The 22,263-nt window shown below is 43.7% G+C and overlaps 2 protein-coding genes across 7 annotated transcripts in view; one reads left to right on the top strand and one right to left on the bottom strand.

Moving 5' to 3' along the window:
- Positions 1–11,480, bottom strand: part of SYAP1 (synapse associated protein 1) — a 30,295-nt gene extending 18,815 nt beyond the window's left edge. The window contains exons 1-3 of the mRNA XM_027054683.2: positions 11,107–11,480; positions 1,865–1,983; positions 1,021–1,087 (exon numbers count right to left, since the gene is read on the bottom strand). Coding sequence (XP_026910484.1) covers positions 1,021–1,087; positions 1,865–1,983; positions 11,107–11,299 — 379 coding nt within the window. The 5' untranslated portion in view covers positions 11,300–11,480. The remainder of the gene's footprint in view (positions 1–1,020; positions 1,088–1,864; positions 1,984–11,106) is intronic.
- Positions 11,481–11,601: 121 nt separating this feature from the next.
- Positions 11,602–22,263, top strand: part of CTPS2 (CTP synthase 2) — a 104,225-nt gene continuing 93,563 nt past the window's right edge. For 3 of the 6 annotated variants that reach the window (XR_008290028.1, XM_027054679.2, XM_053202111.1), the window contains exons 1-2: positions 16,258–16,416; positions 21,891–22,095. Coding sequence is in view for 5 of the 6 variants with exons in the window: in XM_027054679.2 (XP_026910480.1) it covers positions 16,273–16,416; positions 21,891–22,095 (349 nt within the window). In the remaining variant the exon portion in view is untranslated. Of the gene's footprint in view, positions 12,055–12,482; positions 12,542–16,257; positions 16,417–16,696; positions 16,908–21,890; positions 22,096–22,263 lie in introns of those variants that run through there. The other 3 variants (XM_027054682.2, XM_027054681.2, XM_027054680.2) reach the window with 3 other exon arrangements.

Raw genomic sequence — 22,263 nt, 5'->3', positions numbered from 1 at the left:
AGGAATCAACTGCTCCTGTTGGACCCCATTCAGTTAATTTAGAGCAGTGCCGACCAACAGAACTTTCTGCACGGATGGAAATGTTCTAGGTTTGCACTGTCCAATATGGAAGCCACTAGCCCCTTGTGGCTATTGGGCCTTTGAAATATGACTTGTGCAACCAAGGAATGGAATTTTCCTGCATTCCCTTCCCTGCCTTTGTACATGTTCCTCTCACCTGGGGTCTAATGGGTGTCTCAAAACTGAAAGTGCCTCTGAGCCTTTCCCCTGCTCACTCAAAGTTCCTGTCTCAGAGGCTCTGACCAGCGCCTACCCCAAGTCTCCAAGCCAGGATCACTTTCTCTGCTATCCTAAGGTAGGCTAATTTGTATAGATTTTTTGTCCCCAAAGCTGCTTTCCACTTTGAGTTGCCTGACCCGCCACAGGACTAACTAGCTCTTTTTGAATTTGTGGCACTGCTCAAACTGATGGAATTGTTTTACCCTTTTGCCAAATTCAAAGACAAGAGGCCGGTTTTGTGTTTGAGTACATCCAAACAGTAAAAGTAGACATTTTGAGATCCTGTAACTGCAAACATTTAAACAAGCATTTGTCAGTAATGAAATGCACTAACTTCCTCAAACACTCCATGACTTTTCATGGCCCTCTGTCACTCCTCTAGAAAGCTCTTTCGTTTTTATCACCTGAAGAGAATGGGAAGGGAGCCAACTTCTGCTAAGTGCCAATTATGTGTATATCACACAGTGTGTTGGTCATGTTATAAAATGAGAAATGAATGCTCACTCTGTCACAGCCAGCTCTCCAGAGGGGCTGTCACCAGTTCCGTGGGAACAATTTCCTCCCTTCCTTTAAACCCCAAAGGTTTATGAGCTTGACTTCCCCACTAGTCTTTGTGCTACCTGAAGGATGGGGGCTGTTACACATTTTTGTATTCTCAGAGCCTCAGTGTGGTGTCTGGCACATTAATAGGTGCTCAATAAAATTTGGTAGGTGAGTCATGTATAAAAACCGATATCATACCTGACTTTTTGGTATGCTGTTCCTCAACAAATTTTTTCTGTTCCTTCTGAAAATCTCCTATAATGGTCTGTTAAAAAATATATAAAGAGTCAAATTACTTCGAGAAGCTTATTACATGTAAGATTTGTGAAGTCATTTGAGACATTTTATTAATTTTATTCAAATAAAAAGGTTAAAAAAGTGATACTCCACCCTTTCTCCACCAAAAGGGAAAATCAATTCAATAGTTTTGAATTTTAAGTATACAACCTTTTTTATGATGGATTATCTTTTCAAATGCAAAGATAAAATGAGTTAAAAATTGAATTTTTGTTTTATCCCAAAAAACAATAAAAGCCAGGTCAAATCTCATTCTAACATGTAGTACACACAGCAAAGCAGCTAAATAACAAGCTATCTGAAGTTTAATTGATGACCTCCTTAGTTCAAATAATTACCAACATAAATGAAATTCCCCAGGCCTACACCCTACCACTGCAGGAAATGAACAAACTCATTCCTTAGAGTCTGAAAATGTAATTCCTAATGGGACTTTAAAAACTTAACTGAATGATGCAAAGGCATAAATATTTGGAAACAGTTACAGTTTAAAATTAAACTCACAATATAAAAAGTTCAGTATTATGCAAAAGTATCAGTGTATTTCAGAATATATTAAAATTAAAACCAAGGTTATTTAAATCATTGCTACTTCTTATACAAAAAGAAGAAAAAAACCCCCAAGAGTCTCAACAATTAATATTTTTATCGGAATATGATATCCTACTTGGATTAATGACGTTCATAAAAAGAAGGGATAATTATATTTAGCTGCTAATCAATTTGAAAAGATGTTGAAATGTACCTTATCAATGATGTCATCTATCTTTCCTTCTTCTACTGATTTCTTTATTGTTTGTGCTGTTTCAGCAACTGATTCAGTTATCTTTTTTGTAGCAGCAGTTGCAAAGCTAAATAGATAGTCTGTAAAGAATAAAAGACAGTCTATGCTCCATTCAAATACAATGGTTATTATATTTGTGATTTTTCCCTTAAAGAGCTCTCATGCGAATCTTCAACCATAGGGCATGTTTCTTGTTAACTAGGACGTGAAACGAGAAGCACTGACAGTACCCCACCTTCTGGGTGGACCCGCCGGCCATCCATACCCGGCCTTTAATTCATCTCTTGCAAAGAGCGTTAAGCATACGCCTCCCTTCTCCCCCAGTAGTCTCTTGTTCTAACTTATCTCAGCAAGTAATCTCCCTTCCAACTTCACAAATAAGATCAAGGCTCCTTTTCACTTTCCTTCCTTTCTAGACCCTAAATATCCTATTTTATTTTCTCCTTCCCTCTTGTTCAAAGAAAAAATGTCCCTCCTTCCCTACATTAACCCATCTCGTGATAAATCTGGGGGAATTTTTAATAAATAGAAATCTTGGCAAGCCCTAATATAAATATAAGTCCTTCTTAACTAATAATAATGAGCAAATATGTAGAATAAAATTAAAACCGGAACATATAAACTTTCACCTTTCAAAAGCACAAAATTAATGTTTCTAAAGACCTGAAAAGACATTATGTATCAAAGCTCTATTGCAACCGCAACATAAAGGCCTGTATGTAAACAAATATCATTTCGAAGTCCACAATGTATACAACATAGGCTGCGGGAAGCAACCTCAGGCAGGTCCTGAAGCTGGACCCACTGGGGGATGCTCCTGGGCCACTGCCTTCCAATCTCATCTAGTGGGAGATACTCTCTAAGTTAGGGCACTCTTGCCTCTGCTACTTGCACTTGCTGAGGGGCAGGTGGGTTGACTCTTACAACACTTAGGGAGAAAACCCAGATAAGAATGGCAAAGGGAGCTTGGCACACCAGATTAAATCCTCACTGGTGGCTGGTATCACTTCCAGAGAATCAGGTAACTTGTACCACTACCTGGGAGCAGCAGTACTATCTCCCCATCTGAATGACCTTCTCTTCCACTTTCCATAGCCTTTACCATAAAGAGTCTACTTTCTCCCATTGCGTCTGGTGGCATTCACCTGTCCATGATGTCAACACCCCATTGTGACTATAAAACGGGACACTACTTGCCTATGGTCTCCTTCTCACCATTCTTCCCCCTCCTATTCTACATTCACATGATCCCAAGAAATTCTTGAGTATCTCCAAGGAGGTTTCAGATACATTATTCCTAGGTTTGAAACACCTTTATCTTCCCTCTTTTTATCTGGCTTAACTCTGCATATACTGTGCATCTCCACTTACATATCACTTCTCAGGAAATGTTCCCTGGCTCCTTGACTGGAGTAGGAGCTCCGGAGATGTGTTCCCTCAGCACCTGTGTTGCCCAACCAACAATATTCATGACACTCTATTGATTACTTGGTGGATCTGTCTTCCCAGACAGACTCAGGGCCCATCCTAAGTTCCACTGGGGCAGGGACCAAGGCTGTCTGATTCACCACTGGATCCCCAGTGAGTGACCAATAAGTCCTTGTTGAATGCACAAATGGGGGGCAACATAGTAAGTTTTAGGGAAGGGTTTTAGGGAAGTCCCTCATTTCTGTTTGGTTATGATTAGTCTATTCACAATAAATTGGGTAGACAGCCAGATTATTTTGTAATAATATTTTTTGCAGAGAGTCAAAGAAATCTGAAGTTCTAAAAGAGCAGGGTTCCTTTTAAGATTTTCTCTCAGGAAAATGTTAAAAAAATTTTTTTGATGTTTATTTTGGAGAGAGAAATAGACAAAGTGCAAAGCGGGAGGGGTAGAGATAGAGGGAGACCAGCATCTGAAGCAGACTCCAGGCTCTGAGCTGTCAGCACAGAGACCAACACGGGGCTCGAACCTGTGAATCTCAAGATCATGACCCGAACCGAAGTTGGACACTCAACCGACTGAGCCACCTAGGCAGCCCTAAGCCACCTAGGCAGCCCTCAGGAAAATGTTTTTAATTAGAATCATTATTTTTATGGGGCGCCTGGGTGGCTCAGTCAGTTGAGCTTTCGATTCTTGGTTTCGACTTAGGTCATGATCTCATGATTCATGACTTTGAGCCCAACATCCCGGCATCAGGCTCTGCATTGACAGTGCAGAGACTGCTTTGGATTCTCCCTCCCTCTCTCTCTGCCACTCTCCAACACAGACATTCTCTTGCTCTCTCTCTCAAAATAAATAAAACTTAAAAAAAAAAAGAATCATCATTTTTAGTCTAAGGAGTACTGCCATTTAAAAACTGGTATTTTAGGGGCGCCTGGGTGGCTCAGTTGGTTAAGTGTCCGACTTCGGCTCAGATCATGATCTCATGGTCTGTGAGTTCAAGCCCCACATTGGGCACTGTGCTAACTGCTCAGAGCCTGGAGCCTGCTTTGGATTGTGTGTCTCCGTCTCTCTGACCCTTCCCCAGTCAGGCTCTGTCTCAAAAAAAAAAAAAACAAAAACAAAAACAAAAAAACTGGTATTTTAGGGGCACCTGGGTGGCTCAGTTGGTTGAGTGTTTGACTTCGGCTCGGGTTGTGACCTCGTGGTTCGCGAGTTTTGAGGCCTGCATTGGGCTCGCTGCTGTCAGTGCAGAGCCTGCTTCAGATCCTCTCTCGCCTTCTCTCTGTTCCTCCCCTGCTTGCTCTCTCTTTCCAAAATAAACATTTTAAATACATAAATAAATAAAATCTGGTATTTTAGCATAAATATCTCAATTCTTAGATTTTAATGAGGTATGGTACACTGAACACAGAGAACACTGGAGAAAGTATAGTTCTCACCCTCAAGGAATGCCCATTTCCAACCAAATAAAAGGCTCAAAGACAAGAGGAGCAAGAATAATCATTAAACAGAAGCACTCAGAGAAGAGAGTAATTAAGAGTGGTCTGGATTGTGAAGTCAGAGGGAGGAGGGGCATGGGAAAGCATGATAGGAGATTTTCAGGTAAGAAAGCTCATAAAGATGAGAAGTGGCTTATTAGTTTTGCAAATTAACATATCGGCTGACACCAAGTTAAAGAGTTTTAACTACATGGTTAGAAAAAGTTGAGACTAAGATAAGAGTTAACAGGAAGTAATAGGAGTACAATGTCCATTTCGAGAACACAGGCATAAAGAGAAGGTCTCAAATGAAGCAGCAACCAAAGAAAAGGAAGACTAAATAAAATGTGTCCAGTGAGCAAGACTAAGCAACCTTATGAAAGGAGGGGGCAAATTTCAAACACTGAAAGCAGTCATTTTACCTTCATTTTAGACTCATAATCATCCTGGGAAGAATAGGTATAATCTGCCCGGTTTACAGATAGGTAAGCCAAGGCTCACAGAGGATAAATGATTTGCCCATTAAGATAGTGGCAGACTCTGCTGATGGCCTAGCCAATGCCTATTCCCTTCCTCCTTGGCAAAACAACCCCAGTTTTGGTGGGAGCTTATCAAAGCTGGGGGTGGTCTTGGGGACTTCCAACACAATCAAGGTGGTTTTATTAAGCCTCTGTTAGATTTTCCGTAATTTGCAGCTGACTTTTCTGTAATTTGCAACTGATATCACAATAAAGACAATAGTACAGAAAACTCAAACACAGGCTATCTGCTTCTAACTGGCAAGCTTGTGCCCCAAATCCCACACTGCCTCATGTCAGATGAGCAAGTGACAAGGGCTTGAAGAACTAAATGGAATGATAAAGATAAAGTGGGGGGCGCAGAGTGGCTCAATTGGTTAAACGTCCAACTTTGGCTCAGGTCATGATCTCACAATTTGTGAGTTCAAGCCCCACATCAGGCTCTATGCTGATAGCTCAGAGCCTGGAGCCTGCTTCAGATTTTGTCTCCCTCTCTCTCTGCCCCTCCCCTGCTCGCATTCTGTCTCTCCCTCTCAAAAATAAATAAACATAAAAAAAAAAAAGATAAAGTGGGAAGGTTCTCAAAGGTTAGAAAAAGCATTAAAATTATCAGAAGAAAGAGAAGAAGGTAGAGTTTGCTTGCTGCTAGAACAGGAAAGAAAATGAGCAGATAGTGATTTCTAAGGCAAAGCTTTAGAAAATTAATATTCTTAAGGCGCTGGCTAATTTTTCAAAAATACTTTATTTCATAAAATTTTAGAACCTTCATGTTGGAGGACTTTAGAGGTTACCTAATTGAACCTCTTATCCAGGTAGCCCCACTTCTAGGGATAGGGAGCATGTGACTTCAACGGGTAGCCAATTATTACTGTTTTCCCCCTCTAATTAGGAAATCTTTTCATTTGCCTTGTCATTCCTACCTCTCAGACTTAGATCTGTCCTTTTAACTAACATAAAATGACTTTTCTATGAAAAAAAACTTTCAGGATTTTGAGCAATGCCCCTAAGTTTCTTCTTCAAGCCAAAATCCCCAGTTCTGTTTAGTATTGATCATAAGCCATGGGATCCAAGCTCTTGACCATTTGTACTGTCCTCTTCATGGTAAGTCAGAGTTTGTCATCAGCAGTGAATTGGTTATTTTATTTCTGTATCAAAGCAGACGTATATTTTCCTATATACACACTAATTTTTGGAGCCCTTTTAGTTGTACACTAAGCAAGTTAGGCACCTAGAACTTGAAATGTACTTTCCCTATAGAAAAAGAGGATAGCCTAATTAACATAGTTCCACTGTAAATATTAATAGCTTTTTTCTTTTTTTAAAAAAAGTTTATTTACTTTTGAGAGAGACAGAGAGAGACAGAGAGAGAACAGGGGAGGGGTGGAGAAAGAATCCCAAGCAGGCTCTGCGCTGTCAGTGCAGAGCCTAATGTAGGGCTCAAACTCACTAACTGAACCATGACATCATGACCTGAGCCAAAATGGAGTCAGACGCTTAACTGACTGAGCCACCCAGGCACCCCCTACTAATAGTACTTTTCAAAGGAGAAGAGACGATGGCCCTTCCTCCATTTCTGGGCATGGACTGACCTTAGGGATGGTTTTGAAAAAGCCAAAGCTCATTTTTGGCCACTCTCCCACTTGTTTAAACTATGCAAATGACTCACGTATTGAACGTTCTCAGAGGTATGGACTTTTCTTTAAAAAAAAAAAAAAAAGTACAGGGGCGCCGGGGTGGCTCAGTCGGTTGGGCGTCCGACTTCGGTTCAGGTCATGATCTCATGGTTCATGAGTTCGGGCCCCACGTCGGGCTCTGTGCTAACAGCTCGGAGCCTAGAGGCTGCTTCTGATTCTATCTCCTCTCTCTGCCCTTCCCCTGCTCTCACTGTGTCTCTTTCTCAAAAATAAAATAAAAACATAAAAAAAATTTCTTAAAAAAAAAAAGTACAGATAAACCTTCAATTTGGTCGACTTCAACAAAAACCAAACAACCAGTTTGTACTGAATAATAAGTTACTTTGAGGCATGAGGCCTTCAGGGAAGTTGGGAGGAGCTTTTCAGTGAGTTCCCTTATCAACTGTCTCCTTCTGAAGCAGGTGATCCTAGGAGGCTGGAGTTTATCAGGAGGGAGGACCAAGGATGGGAAGGTTTGGTTTTAGGTGACGGAATGGAATGTAGGCCTGGGTGTCCACCACTTGTAACTGGTGAGTTGCCTACATTTACAAATAGATCACCATGAACCAGAAGTATTTAGAGTCCAGCCCTGAAGGCAGGCACTCAACAAATGTTTACAGAACAAATGGGGCTCCCAGGAGAGTCTGTGTAGATTTTAAAAGGCTAAAGAAATGAATCTATTCAGTGGTTGTCAGGCTCAGAGGTGTTTAACTTCAGGTTTTTTATTATTTATTTTATTTTATTTATTTTTAAAAATATTTTTATTTTTGAGAGAGAGACAGAGCACAAATGGGGAAGGGACAGAGAGAGAGGGAGACACAGAATCCAAAGCAGGCTCCAGGCTCTGAGCTGTCAGCATGGAGCCCGATGAGGGGCTTGAACCCACGAACCATGAGATCATGACCTGAGCCGAAGTTGGATGCTGAACCGACTGAGCCACCCAGCCGCCCCATAACTTCAGTTTTTTTTTAAAAAAAGTTTATTTATTTGAGAGAGAAAGACAGAAGGAGAGAGTGGGAGAGGGGCAGAGAGAGGGAGAGAAAATCCCAAGCAGACTCTTCGCTGGATCCCATGAACCTGGAGATCATGACCTGAGCTGAAATAAAGAGTCTGACACTTAATGGACTGAGCCACCCAGGTGCCCCTAATTTCAGTTTTTAAAAGATGAGTCTTTTTAAGGACAACATACCTTTTAGGATCAGTACGTAGAAATAAGAAAATATCTGATCATCTCTCTTATCTTTCTGAAGGTTTGTGTGTAAACAAGAACCTTTACATATTTTTAAAATCACATAAATTTCAGAACCAAAAGAGCTCTCTTATTTGGAAACGACATTTGCAATGTGAGTGTGGGTGGGGAAATTGGGATTCTGTCTTCCTCGTTCTCTGCCCCTCCCCTACTCTTTCCCTCTCAAAATAAATAAACTTAAAAAAAAACAAACAAACAAACATGAAATTAAAACCTCTCTGAGCCTGACTCCCACTTGGGTAGATTCATGGTAGTACTTCCAGCTAACCTTAGCTTCCCCAAACACCAAGAGTCTGGTGAGGAAAGAAAGAGGTGGGAGCATTAGGCTCCAAAGTAGACATCCATATTGAAAATAAATCTATTTTAGAATATTCAGGACTTTGTTACTAAATACAAACATGAAGTTTCAAGTTGATAATAAAGTCCTCACTGTTTTTAATATAATTTATTGTCAAATTGACTTCCATACAACAGCCAATGCTCATCCCAACAAGTGCCCTCCTCAATGCCCATCACCCATTTTCCCCTCTCCCCCCCCTTTCCCATCATTCCTGTTTGTTCTCTGTATTTCAGAGTCTCTTATGGTTTGCCTCCCTCTCTCCCTGATTGTAACTATTTTTTCCCCTTCCCCTCCCCCACAGTCTTAAGTTTCTCAAGATCCACATATGAGTGAAAACATATGGTATCTGTCTTTCTCTGTATGACTTACTTCACTTAGCATAACACTCTCCAGTTCCATCCACATTGCTACAAAAGGCCAGATTTCATTCCTTCTCATTATCAAGTAATATTCCATTGTGTATGTAAACCACATCTTCTTTATCCATTCATCAGTTGATGGACATTTAGGCTCTTTCCATCATTCGGCTGTTGTTGAAAATGCTGCTATAAACATTGGGGTACATGTGCCCCTATGCATCAGCACTCGTGTATCCTTTGGGTACAAGAGTCAGACGCTTAACCAACTGAACCATCCAGGCGCTCCCAGCCTGTGACTCTTGATCTCAGAGTTGAGAGTTCAAGCCCCAAGTTGGGTGTAGAGATTACTTTCAAAAAAAAAAGTGACTTTTAAAAAAATGTTTATTTATTTTTGAGAGAGAACATGCGGGTGAAGAGCAGAGAGAGAGGGAGACAGGATTCAAAGCTAGCTCTGCGCTGCAGCAGAGAACTCGATGTGGGGCTCGAACTCACAAACCATGAGATCATGACCTGAGCCCAAGTCGGAGGCTTAACCAACTGAGCCACCCAGACACCCCAGAAGTGACTTTTGCTAGTTCCCTGAAGATCAACGAAAATGGCTCTCTATGTTGTATGAAATGGAGTAAACACCCATACCCTGCTTTTCCTAACATGGTCCCACTTGTATCCATCTCAACTACTTAACATAGCCTTTCTAGTTCTAGTCCAATTCATCTGACATCTTTTGAAAATGGCAAGCTCGTTTCTCCTCAATTTTCTACACAGGAAACAGTTATTGCCTCTTTAGAGATTTTGTTGTACAGCACTTGGTTTTATTTCTCTTGTGCACTGTTTGGGGGCCTTGAGCTGAGGTTCTGTACTGCCATGATTTTACGTTAGATCTATTTTCCCTGCCCCTTCCCCCAAACTTTTTGAATGTTACAGCCTTTCTTTCTTCTTTTAATGTTCATATATTAATTTATGAGAAAGAAAGAGAGAACAAGAGAGGATAAGCATGAGCCGGGGAAGGGCAGAGAGAGAGAGAGAGAGAGAGAGAGAGAGAGAGAGAGAGAGAGAATCCCAAGTAGGCTCCTTCCTGTCAGCAAAGAGCCTGACTCGGGGCTTGAACTCACAAACTATGAGATCAGGACCTGAGCTGAAATCAAGACGCTTACCCAGGTGGCCGGTTTAGCGCCTTTCTTATTCTAACATGTGTTTCTCCACTTTCAGATTCCACCCTCCCCTATGCTCTTCTTGCCTTTTAGCAGATTCTTTAAAAATGCTTGCTAAATTTACTATCTACCTTTGCCATAGTTCTCTCACTTGTAGTGCCACCTGCTTTAGGACTCACCTTCTCAAGGATGTTTTCTTTGATCATTTAAGCCCGCCAAGGTCTCCAGAATCAGAATTACCAGAGCGATGTGTTTATTTTTCAAGCCTACTACTTTCACTGTCCTCCCTAACTAGACTGTGGCTCGCAAAGGGTACGGCCTTTCAAATGAGACAGACCTGGGTTCCAATTCCACTTCTACCATTTGCCATAGCTTTGAGCCAGTAACTGTAGGCTTGTTCTCCCAACTCACAGAGGTGTAACAGATTAAATGAGAAATCGGCCACAAGCCATACGGTACTGAAACCTGCATCCCAGACAATAATCGACAACTACTTTCCCGCCTTAAAAAAAAATTCCGCTGCACCTAAACCAGCCTGAGGGACGCCTTCGGTAACTCTTCCCGCAATTTATTTCAGACAACACACTCGGCGCTACAGACGCAAAAGGGCACTTTTCCAACCGACTTAAGCTCCCCAACGCCCCCCGTCCTGGGGGTGGGGGTGTGGAGGTGAAAGCTCAAGAAATGAATAAAAAAGATTCCCTGTCAAACCTAAAGACGTCGAGCCACACCGCTTTGCGGAGGCCCTGGCTCCCAATGTTTACACACCTCGTAAGGCGGTGACCTGTCACCAGGAACTTGCCCACAATCTGACTGCTGGAAGAAGCTCCAGCCTTGCCCAGATCCTCACCAACCTTTCCCGTCCCAAGAGGACCCACAGACACACCTTCCTCCCATTCCACCCGCTCCACACCCCCCAAGCAGTCGGGCCTGCGCCCCGGGCGTCAAGAGGAGGGAGCGGGCATCCCCCTACACTCTCTGGTCCCGAGGGCTGGAAGAGACTCACTGCCGAGGCCTTTCGCCTGGTGAAGGAGTTCCTGGTCCCCCGCTTGCTGCGGCTCCCCATCCACCGACTCGGTCACCGCTTCGGAGCAGTTCTGGGGTGGAGCGTCTCCCTCCAGCTGCCTGTCTCCTTCAGATTGCCGGCCACCCGCCGCCGGCTGCTCCAAGCCAAACCAACTGCTCAAACTCCGGAACATCCCGCCCGCGGTGCCGCTACCGCGGTCCGGGTCACCGGAGACCCTAACTAGCACCGCCGGCTAGCGACTCCACAACGCTTGTCTCCCGGGGAGATGGCCAGAAATGCGACCCGCGAGCAGCCTGTCTATCCGTCTCCCAGTCTCTATGGCAGCTCCGCCGCCGGCCGCGCGTGCGTCACTTCCACCAAAGGCCCCGCCCCCGTGGGCTGTTTATTTCAGTAACTTTATGACGTGCGTGGAAAGCGGACAAAGGTTTTTCCCAGCGTAGTCCCGCCCTGTCGTCTCTCCTCCTTCCCCAGCGTTTCTAGGTGACTGACCCTGCCGTGTAAACGGGTCTTTGTCACTCTAAGCAGCTTGGCTGCTGGCTCAGCCTCGCTTTGTCAGGCCACGCTGGGCCGTCCACGCAGAAATGGAGGTCTTTAGCCCCTTTCTGAGTCCGAATCAAAATTGGCCCAGGGCCTCTAGGTCCAACGACCAATTTACAGGGAATACAGCAGACTAAGGAAAGCATTAGAGGACCCCATGGGATGCGGGCAGCAGAATCTAAGCTGTGAGAAACCACAGGACAAACGACCTTGTTTCTTCAAATAAATTGCAACAGAGGGGAAGGGGAACCTATAGGTTAGAAATGAATCTAGAGACATAACCCATGACAACCAGTGGATTTTATTTGGATACTAATTCAAGCAAACATTGGGAGAAAAAGTATCACGTTTATAAGAATTGGAAATTTGAGCAATGGATAGTTGATGAAAGTAAGGAATCGTCACATTAAAATTTTATTTTATTTAAAAAAAAATTTTTTTTTTCAACGTTTATTTATTTTTGGGACAGAGAGAGACAGAGCATGAACGGGGGAGGGGCAGAGAGAGAGGGAGACACAGAATCGGAAACAGGCTCCAGGCTCTGAGCCATCAGCCCAGAGCCTGACGTGGGGCTCGAACTCACGGACCGCGAGATCGTGACCTGGCTGAAGTCGGACGCTTAACCGACTGCGCCACCCAGGCGCCCCTTGTCACATTAAAATTTTAATTGTAGAATACACATAAAATGTATCATCTTATCCATTTTTAAGTGTACAGTTTAGTAGCGTTAAGTGCATTCACATTGTTGTGCAACTATCTCCAGAGCTCTGTGAGTTGCAAAATGCATTAAACAACTCCCCATTCTTTCCTCCCACCAGCCCCTGGCACTCACCAATTTATTTGTCTCTTATGAGTGTGACTACTCCAGGAACTTCATGTAAGTAGAATTATACCATATTTGTCTTTTTTTGTGACTGCCTTATTTCAGTTAGCAAATGCCCTTGAGGTCATCCATGTTGTGGCATGTGTCAGAATTTTCTTAAAATTCTGCCTTAACAAAAGGCTGTGTTAAAAAAGTCTGAATATTTATTTATTTTGAGAAAGAGTGGGAGAGAGAGAAAAAGAATCCCAAGCAGGCTCTGCGTTGTCAGCATGGAGCCCGATGTGGGGCTCCAACCCATGAACCATAAGATCATGACCTGAGCAGAAATCAAGAGTCAGATGCTTAACTGAGCCACCCAGGTGCCCCATACCACTGTTTGTTTATCCATTTATGTGTTGATGGACATAGGGATTGTTAATCTGTAAATTGTGGTGGTAGTATTGTGTGTATTTAAAGGAGTTTTTATATTTTAGAGAGTTGTACTGAGATATTTACCAATGAAATGATAGGATGTCTGGCATTTGCTTCAAATTAATACAGGATGGGGGGAAATGGGTAGGGATATAGGTGAAACAAGCCTGTCCAGGGATTGGCAGTTGTCCAAGCTGGTGGTTATACTTTATGTCTGCTGCTCTATACTTTTATTTTTTCCCATAATATCATGTAAATAAACAAAAAAATGAGTCAAGTAAACAACTACCCCTCCAAACAATTCATGAACATATTTCACAAGCACAGTCTCAAGCAATCCGTTGGCAAAGGACACCCATGATTCCTCCTCCCACCATTTTGAAAAGAGTAACTTAGTTCCAGTGACTTGTGTGAATACTTGGGGACACATTGTGATAGATTATGATTCTGATTTCCCTGCTCTCCAGTTTTCCAGCCTGAGGTATATTTACAATTCAGGTCCAGGACTTTAGCTTAATAAACCCAAACAGCTTTATTGAGATATAATTCACATACTACGTAATTAATGTGTTTAAAGTGTACAATTCAATGGTTTTTGGTATATTACTCTATTAATTTTTTAAATAGCAATAAAATATATATTAAAAAATCTGCCATTTTAACTATTTTTAAAGGTACAATTCAGTGGCATTAATGACATTCCAGCCTGTTTTTAGAGTCAGACCTCTTAGGACCAGTGTTTTCTAGGATTTGTGTCAGTGAGAACCTGCAGGTGGTCAACACTTTATTGAGAAGGGATATTTGGTTCAAGTATGATAGAAATGAGCCTAGAATTTCAGTCAGGCGCTTACAGGAATGAAGATTCTAACTTCACCATCTACTAAATGAATAACCTTGACTTGTTATTTGTCCTTTCTGCCCTTCAAGTTTCTTCACCTGCAAAAATATACTGCCAGGGGCGGGGTGGGCTTTCAGTAAGCAGAGGTAGGTCTCAGCCTGTTCCACTTTACTTTTGCTTTATCTCCAGGAGCACCCAAAACCACAGTGAAGGCTGTGTTTCCCAGGGAACAGACAGTTTTACAATTGTTCTGAAAGGTAGAATTCTTCAAAATAAAAAGACTGTAAAAGAGCATGAGCCATCTACTTAATGGCAGACTTCTTTATCATCTATTTTTTATCTTTATTGCTATGCTGGTAGTAGGCCATTAATAAACACTTGTTGAATGAGGATATTCTTGTCCCACCCAAATCAGTCAATCTGAATCCTCTTATCAAATCTGTTTTTCTGCTAGATCCACTACCCCCCCCCCACAATTTTGGATTAATAATACAATAGTTATCATAGTAATCCTTTGTATTCACAAAATATCTTTTATCTGTTAGCTACATAGATGAATAGACTAAGATAAGGATAAGACCCCACATCTTGTGGTGAAGAATCTGGCTTTGGGGGTAAATGTTTTACAGTGACTTTGCCACTCATATTAACTAATGTACCTTTGGTCAGGAAACTTCACATCTCTAAGCCTCAGGTTATTCATTATAGAAAGGGGATCATAGTAATTGTCCTGGTTATAAAAAGGGAATGAAGTATTGAAATGTGGAAGGAAGTCTTACATATATGGCAGGTAAGTATCACCATTGATGTCAACCCATTTCATAAATGTTCTTTCCACAGGATCCTCTGGGAGACTTGTTTCATAACAAACCTCTCCATGCCTCCAGCCTTCAAAGGTGTTTCCTCCTTTTCAAAAAATGTATTTATTGACTTTCATGAAGACTTCGGGCTTCCATACAGTTCCTACTGAGTGGAGCCTCTATTTTTCCAGAAGGTGACATCACTGTCCCTAGCTCCTTCCTGCTTCTTCCTTGACACTACTCTGTCATCCTTGGTGGAGAGAAACTCCCCTTTGCTTTGAAACTCATCTAATTTTTGCCATACAACCCTCCAACCATCCTTGTTGCTGTCATCTATTAGCTTTGGGATCGCTCATCCACATTCGCTGAAGATTTGGTTTCTTGGCCTCCATTGGCTCATCCAAGTTCAAAGCCCTCACTGTCCCGCGCACCGGCCTGGTGGGTGCTAGGTCCAATTTCAGTGGTGCCCATCTCATTTGACTCTATTTTAGCTGTCAGACCCTAAACTGTATCATCTCCTGGAATTACTTCCCCTTTGAAGTCTCCAATGCCAACCCCACACTCTGGTGACAATGTGCCAGCTCCCTTATAACCATAGTCCCTTTGTCTTTAGTTCTCTTTTCTTTCTCCTAGTCTGTCAGCTCCACATTGCTGTCAGTCCTTCCCTGCGTGGACTAGACTCTTGGTGCATTACCATAATCAGATTCTCTCAGGCCCTTAACTGCCTCACTCTTTTTCCCTCTACTCAGCCCACAAACTGCTTTAATCATAAATATCCATATTTATAGATCTACCTATATAGCTGGCAAAATCATAGCTGGCCACCGTTACGCAACAGTGGTTATGACTCCTCTAGGTCTTCAATGACACTTGTCTCACTTGGCACTCTAGTGACTCTCGCTGCTTATTCACAATTTTCACCACTTTCCTAACTCTTCTATCTCAATTCCCATCCCTTCTATTGTCCAGTTAGATCCTTTCTCCTTCAGCGGTTTGTGTTCCTCCCTTCGCCTTAAAAACGTGTGTCCTCTCCCAGCCCCAGCCAGCCTCCAAACACTTTTTAAAAAATATTTTTTATGTTTATTTTTGAGAGAGAGAGAGAGAGCGAGCACAAGTGGGGGAGGGGCAGACAGAGAGGGAAACATAGAATCCAAAGCAGGATCCAGGCTCTGAGCTGTCAGCACAGAGCCTGATGCAGAGCTTGAACCCATGGACCTCGAGATCATGACCTGAGCCCAAGTCCGAAGCTCAACCGACTGAGCCACTCAGGCACCAGAAATCCTCCAAATACTCTTATTAAACAGTTTGGAAGCCCTGATTGTCCTTTCCCAACCCAGCTTCGCCCCCTCTCCCCTTCACTAGTACTGTTTGAGGAACTTTACTGATTTGTTGTATTAAATATTTTATTTAAAACTTTAAAAAATGTTTATTATTTTTGAGAGAGAGAGACAGGGCGAGTGGGGGTGGGGCAGAGAGAGTGATACTCAGAATCCCAACCAGGCTCCAGGCTCTGAGCAGTCAGCCCAGAGCCTTGTGCAGGGCTCGAACTCAGAATCTTGAGTTCGTGACCTGAGCCAAAGTCCCACGCTTAACCACTGAGACACTCAGGAGTCCCCAAAATTGTATTCTTAAGTAATCGCAACACGCAACATGGGGCTGGGACCTACAATCCCCAGATTGGGAGTCGCAGGCTCCACCCAGCCTGGCGCCCCAAGGAACTTTAATGATTTCAATAGATGTGTCGAGCTGCCTCCAGACTGCAAGACCCTCAAAGGCAGGAATCGAGTTTTATTTGCGTCCTCTTCTTAGCGTTCCTGCAGTTCCTGGAGTGCAGTAAGGGTTCCACAAACGTCTGTGACAGCGTGAAGCTCTTTACAGTGGTGAGAACTGGACCGGAGGACCCAAGCCAGGGTGTCGCCTTGCCTAGAGGCAGGGGCTCACCGGGAACGTGGCGTTCACCCGCGCTTCCGAAGTGCCTCTGCTAAGTGAGCCACGGAGGGGAGGAGCAGTCCCCGGGCTGAACGAGGCCTGGGGCCAAGTGCATCCAGGGCGGAGGGTGGCGGGAAGCTGTCTGTGCCTGAGGAGTCACTTTTTAGGTGCTTGTTTTGGAACATTGCACAAACGCGGGTGCAAACCCCAAGCTCACCAGCGTGAGTCAGCGGGGCCGGCAGCAGGAGGAGAGGGAAAGGTGGGCGAGGAGGGCGCCGCGCACCCCGAGGCCCGCGCGGGCAGCGGGAAGGACCCGGTGGCGACAAGGGACACCCCTAGCGGCGGCCCCTTCCCCAGCCCTACAGGTGAGCGCGGGCCCGCCGCGGGGCGGAGCGCGCCGTCCCTACTGGCCACCCTCCCGGCGCCACCACCACCGCCGCAGGTAACCCCCCCCCGGACCTTCCCCGGACCCCCAGGGCCTCCGAGCCCCCAGCCCCGGCGCGCACGTGGGGCCGGGCGCCTTTGTCCGCTCGCCGATGGCGCCCGCGCCGAGCCGAGAGGGGCCGGCAGCCGGGCGCGTCCCCGCACCCCGCGCACGCAGACTGCCGGCGGACGGCGGACGGGCGGGGGCCGGGGCTGCCCTGCCCGCGCCCAGTGCCGTCGGAACCTGCCGTGCGGCGGCCCCGCGATCCGGCCTCCCGAGCGTCGCGTCCCCTGGGTGCGCTTCTCCCCGCACGGGCCTCGGAAGGGGGCGCAGGGGCAGGCTGCGCCCCGGGCCCCATTTCTCCCTGGCCTCGGGAGCCGGGAGAGCCCCGAGATGGCGTTGGCGGAAGTGAAGCCCCGCGTGGAGTGAAATGGCCTTTCTGTCCCCTCCCCCGCCTGGTGCACTCCTTAAACAACGACCCTAGCATTTTCCCCAGAATAGCTGCTAAGGGCGCACTGTGGCTAAGTACGCAGCTGTTACAAAATAGCTTTCTTTTTGCAGCAGTTTTTACGGATTTGATGTGTAATTTACATGCAACGAAATGCACCCATTTTAAGGGTGCAGATCAGGGATTTGACAAATTATACACCCGTGTGATCGCTACCCCAACTTTGACGTAAACCATTTACATCACCCCAGAAAGTTCCCTCGTGCCCCTTTCCAGTCAATCCACCCCCCCCAACCTGCCTGATTTCTATAATAGCTTAGTTTTGCCTGCTTTAGAACTTAATAAAATGGGATCATTCAGGAAGTACTCTTGTTTGTGACTAATACGTTTTAAATGGCTGTCACTGAGAAGGTGTGTCTTGGTGCTTCTGACATTTTTAATTGCTCAAGGCCCGCAACTGTCCAGTGTGGCAGCCACTGGCCACGTGTGGCTCTTGAGCGTTGGAAATATGGCGAGTCTGAATTGAGATGTGCTCGAAGTACCAAATTTTGAAGACTAGAACAACAAAAAAAAAAGGTTGTAAAATACCTCACTAATGAATTCTGATATTGATTATGTTAAAATGATACTATTTTGGATACATTGGGTTAAGTAAGATATTGTTAAATTAACTTCATCTATTTCTTTTTACTTTTTAAATCGGCTACTACTACTAAATTTAAAGTTACACCGGTGGTTCCTGTAATGTTTTTATTGGACAGCAGACAGAGCAGCTCTACACACTCCTGTTTTACAAACTGTTTTACAAACAGTTCCGTTCACTGCATATTAAAAAAAAAAGTAAATGAAAACTTTAGTCTTCATATGGTGAAGACATACAGATTCAGGGAAGTAGCCTAAAGAGCCTGATTTTTCTTACAGTTTTAAAACTTTGCTTCAAACTTACTGCCTTGCTTACAAGTCGAAAGGAGTAGGTGTCTCTTCGATATTAAGTTACATTTTCAAGAAGAACATTGTAAAATATCTGATGTGCTTAAAAAAGGTTATCTTGTGCCTTTGAAAATATAAAAAAGTAGTAATTGCCTACAGCCCAACCACCTAAGTATTAAAATTTAGCTTTTTGAGGTACTTTTGATAAGTTTTCATTAAAAAATATAATTGAGATCATGTATTCGATTTTATATCCTTGTATATAAGGGAATTTTTTATGAAAAATTCTTAGGCTTTTTGACAACCACATAATGAGACTTCACATGAATGCACTCTTGTTTTCAATGGCATTTTTTTTATTTTGCTAACTTTCACAAATAGGAAGTCATTTATTTTTATTTAAAAATATTTTAATGTTTATTTAGTTTTGAGAGAGAGACAGAGCGCAAGCGGGGGAGGGGCAGACAGAGAGGGAGACACAGAGCCCGACACGGGGCTGGAACCCAGGAACCACCAGTTCATGACCTGAGCCCTGAACTACAGAGGGATCCCAGGAAGTCATTTTAATAGTGTCACAGTGCAAGTATAAGTTACAGTTACAGCAGTGCTCATTTTGTACCGGAACCAAATGAGACTTTGTTCAACCCATGCCCAGCAAGCCAATAAAAACTGACACTGAGCTTTTTGCAGTAAAGGAAGATAGGCTATTTATTGGTGTGATGCTACCTAGGAGAACAGGGAGCTAATCCTCTAAAGTTCCTAACTCCCTAATGGTTTGCAAGTGAGAGGGATTTTAAGGGCAAGATTTGGGGCAGGGATCTCCTGAGAAGGTGGATGCCATGAGATCATGCTAGCAGGTGCTCGGGTGCTCCTTCCTCTGACTTTGTGTTTATGTTGGAGATTTCATTAGGTACACCTGGTAATTACGTCTTTACTTGTGAGGGAATGGAGTTGCAATCCTACGGGTTCCTTGGATTGCTGTTCCTAGTCCAGCTGCGGCTCTCTTTCCTCTCAACTGACAAAACGCACGCTGGCTTCAATTTGCCCCTTAATCCCATAGGAAAGGTGAAGTCCAAGAGGGCAGGGGTCTTGCCTTTTTGTTCATCCCCATAGCCCCAGGACCTGGGAACATGTCAAGCATAATAGACATTTAATAAACACTTGTGAGCTGATTGAATGGTGAGCAGAGTGCTGTGAAAAATGCTAACGGCTAACTTTCATTGAGCACTTGGGCACTCTCTTTGTAAATGCCCACATGCCCGTATACCACGGGCACTATTATTATGTCTGTGGACTGCACAGGTAGGGAAATTCAAGGTTTAGAAAAGCTGAAAAAGTTGCCCAGGGTCAGAGTTGTAAATAACAGAGTGAACATTTGAACCCAGGCTGTCTGACTTTAGAGGAGGGGCACTTATCAAAACAGAAGAAATCAACAGAGGAGTGGGTAAGGGAGAGCTGTGAAGAAATTACCCCTATAATGACCACCTGGGCCAGTGGGAGTGGAAAGAGGCGAATAGTCAGATGTATTGTGGATCCACAGGAGGACCATTCTGGGTTTGGACTGATTGTGAATCTTTTATGCTAAATTTAGCTGCAGTCAATGGAATGCCAGCTGGCTAGGGAAGGGGAACAATGGCACTGGATGTGATCACCTGTAGTGTGTAGACAAAGGTAGGTCCAGGGACTTAGGGAAGCCATTTGGGATGGGACATATGTGTATAAAAGTATATACTTATATGTATGTGTATATCTATATATCTATATCTGTATGCTTTTTTTTAAGTTTATTTATTTATTTGGGGCAGGGAAGGAGAAGTGGGGGAGGGAGAGAGAGAATCCCAAGCAGGCTCCACACCATCAGCACAGACTCTGATGCAGGCCTTCAACTCACGAACCGTGAGATCATGACCTGAGCCGAAATCAAGAGTCAGATGCTTAACCAACTGAGCCACCTGGGCTCAGTGTATTTTGTATGGCTTCATGTATATTTTGGATGGCTTCAGTTTACTTGCCTTGACCATGGTCGACTAGTTTAAATTCAACTCAGAGCTCTGAAGTGAGGTATAACCTTATACACCTTCAAATCATGATTGTTTTGAAAGTAAATTACAAAATCAGAATGGGCATCAGCTGACCTCTAATCTATAGCTCATTCAATCCTCACAACCACCTATGAGATTTTTTAAAATGTTGGCTTATTTGAATATTGATTTTTTTTAAAGAAAACAGACTTCGTGTTTTTGAGCAATTTTAGGTTCATAGCAAAACTGAGCAGTAAGCACTGAGTTCTCATATATCCCCTGCCCCCACAGGCACAGCCTTCCCCACTGTCAACATCTGGAACCAGAGTGGTTCATTTGTTACAACTGATGAACCTACATTGATACATTATTATCATCCGAAGTCCATTAGACTACATTGGCGTTTGCTTTTGGTGTTTTACATTCTGTGGGTTTGGACAAATGCATAATGATGTGTATCCACCATTAGAATATCACACAGAACAGTTTCACTGCCCTAAAGATCCTCTGTGCTCTGCTTATTCATCCTTCCCTCCCCCTAAACTCTGGCAACCACTGATATTTTTATTGTCTCCATAGTTTTGCCCTTTCCAGAATGCCAAATAGTTGGAATCATACAGGATGCATGTAATGTTTTCAGATTGGCTTCTTTCGCTTGGTAATATGCATGGCAGTTTCCCCCATGTATTTTCATGGCATGATAGTTCATTCCTTTTTAGTGCTGAATAATTCTCCAAGGAACTGCTATTTTTTTTTAAGTTTATTTATTTATTTGTGGGGGTGGGGGGAGTGGAGAGAGAGGGAGAGAGCATCCCAAGCAGCCTCCATGCTGTCAGTGCAGAGCGTGATGTGGGGCTCGATCTCACAAAAACGTGAGATCATGACTTGAGCTGAAGCCAAGAATTGGATGCTTAACTGACTGAGCCACTCGGGCGCCCTGGGACTGGTATCTTTTATCCTATTTCACAGATAAAGAAACAGGCACAGAGGGGATTAGTAACTTGCCCAGATACAATCAGTACAGATCAGTTTGATTATAGGTCCTTGTCTCTTCTGGGGCAGGTGGGTGGCTCAGTTGGTTAATTGTCCGACTTCGGCTCAGGTCATGATCTCGTGGTTCATGAGCTTGAGCCCTGCGTCAGGCTGTGTGCTGACAGCTCAAGGCCTGGAACCTGCTTTGGATTCTGTGTCTCCCTCTCTTTGCTTTCCCCTCCCCCTCCGTCTCTCTCTCTCTCTCTCTCTCTCTCTCTCCCTCTCTCTCTCTCTGAAAAATAAATAAACCTTAAGCAAAAATTTTACCATGCCTCTGAATTCCATGAAAATTTGGTTTCTCGTGATGAAAAGCAAGAGTTTTTCACATGACAGAGTTGGGGTAAATGGAAAATCAGGGCAATGGAGCCAGCCACTTTGCTTGCAGAAAGTTTCCACAGCTTCCTGCATATCGACGAAAATGGAAAACCGAGAAAATAAGATTTTGTTTCAAAAATTTACTTTATATGGAAAAATGCTGTCTGCTTTTGAAATTCTGGTTTAACCCCCTCCTGCTTCACTGGTTTGAGAATATGTTTCTCTTCCCTGACCCTTAATTTTATTATCTTTCAGATTATATCTGGGTGCTGGCACCTAGCCACTCATCTCCCAATGAAGTACATTCTGGTCACTGGAGGGGTCATCTCAGGCATTGGTAAAGGGATCATCGCGAGCAGCATTGGAACGATTCTCAAATCATGTGGACTCCGAGTCACTGCCATCAAAATTGACCCTTATATTAACATCGATGCAGGCACTTTTTCACCTTATGAGCACGGTATGAGAGAATAATTTCCCCGTCTTATAAAGCATGGGGTTAAATTGCAGTTCTTGTATTTTGGGTAATTTCTTTAGGTTAGAGTTCCAGAAGTAGAGTTGCTGGATCATACATTATGAACATGTGTATGAGGATACCATTTTGATTGTACCTTTTGCAGTACAAATT

This window comes from Acinonyx jubatus, chromosome X (assembly GCF_027475565.1).
Source record: "Acinonyx jubatus isolate Ajub_Pintada_27869175 chromosome X, VMU_Ajub_asm_v1.0, whole genome shotgun sequence".
Lineage (NCBI taxonomy): Eukaryota > Metazoa > Chordata > Mammalia > Carnivora > Felidae > Acinonyx > Acinonyx jubatus.
Note: the sequence above shows the minus strand (reverse complement) of the source record. Positions and strands in the feature narration are given on the sequence as shown.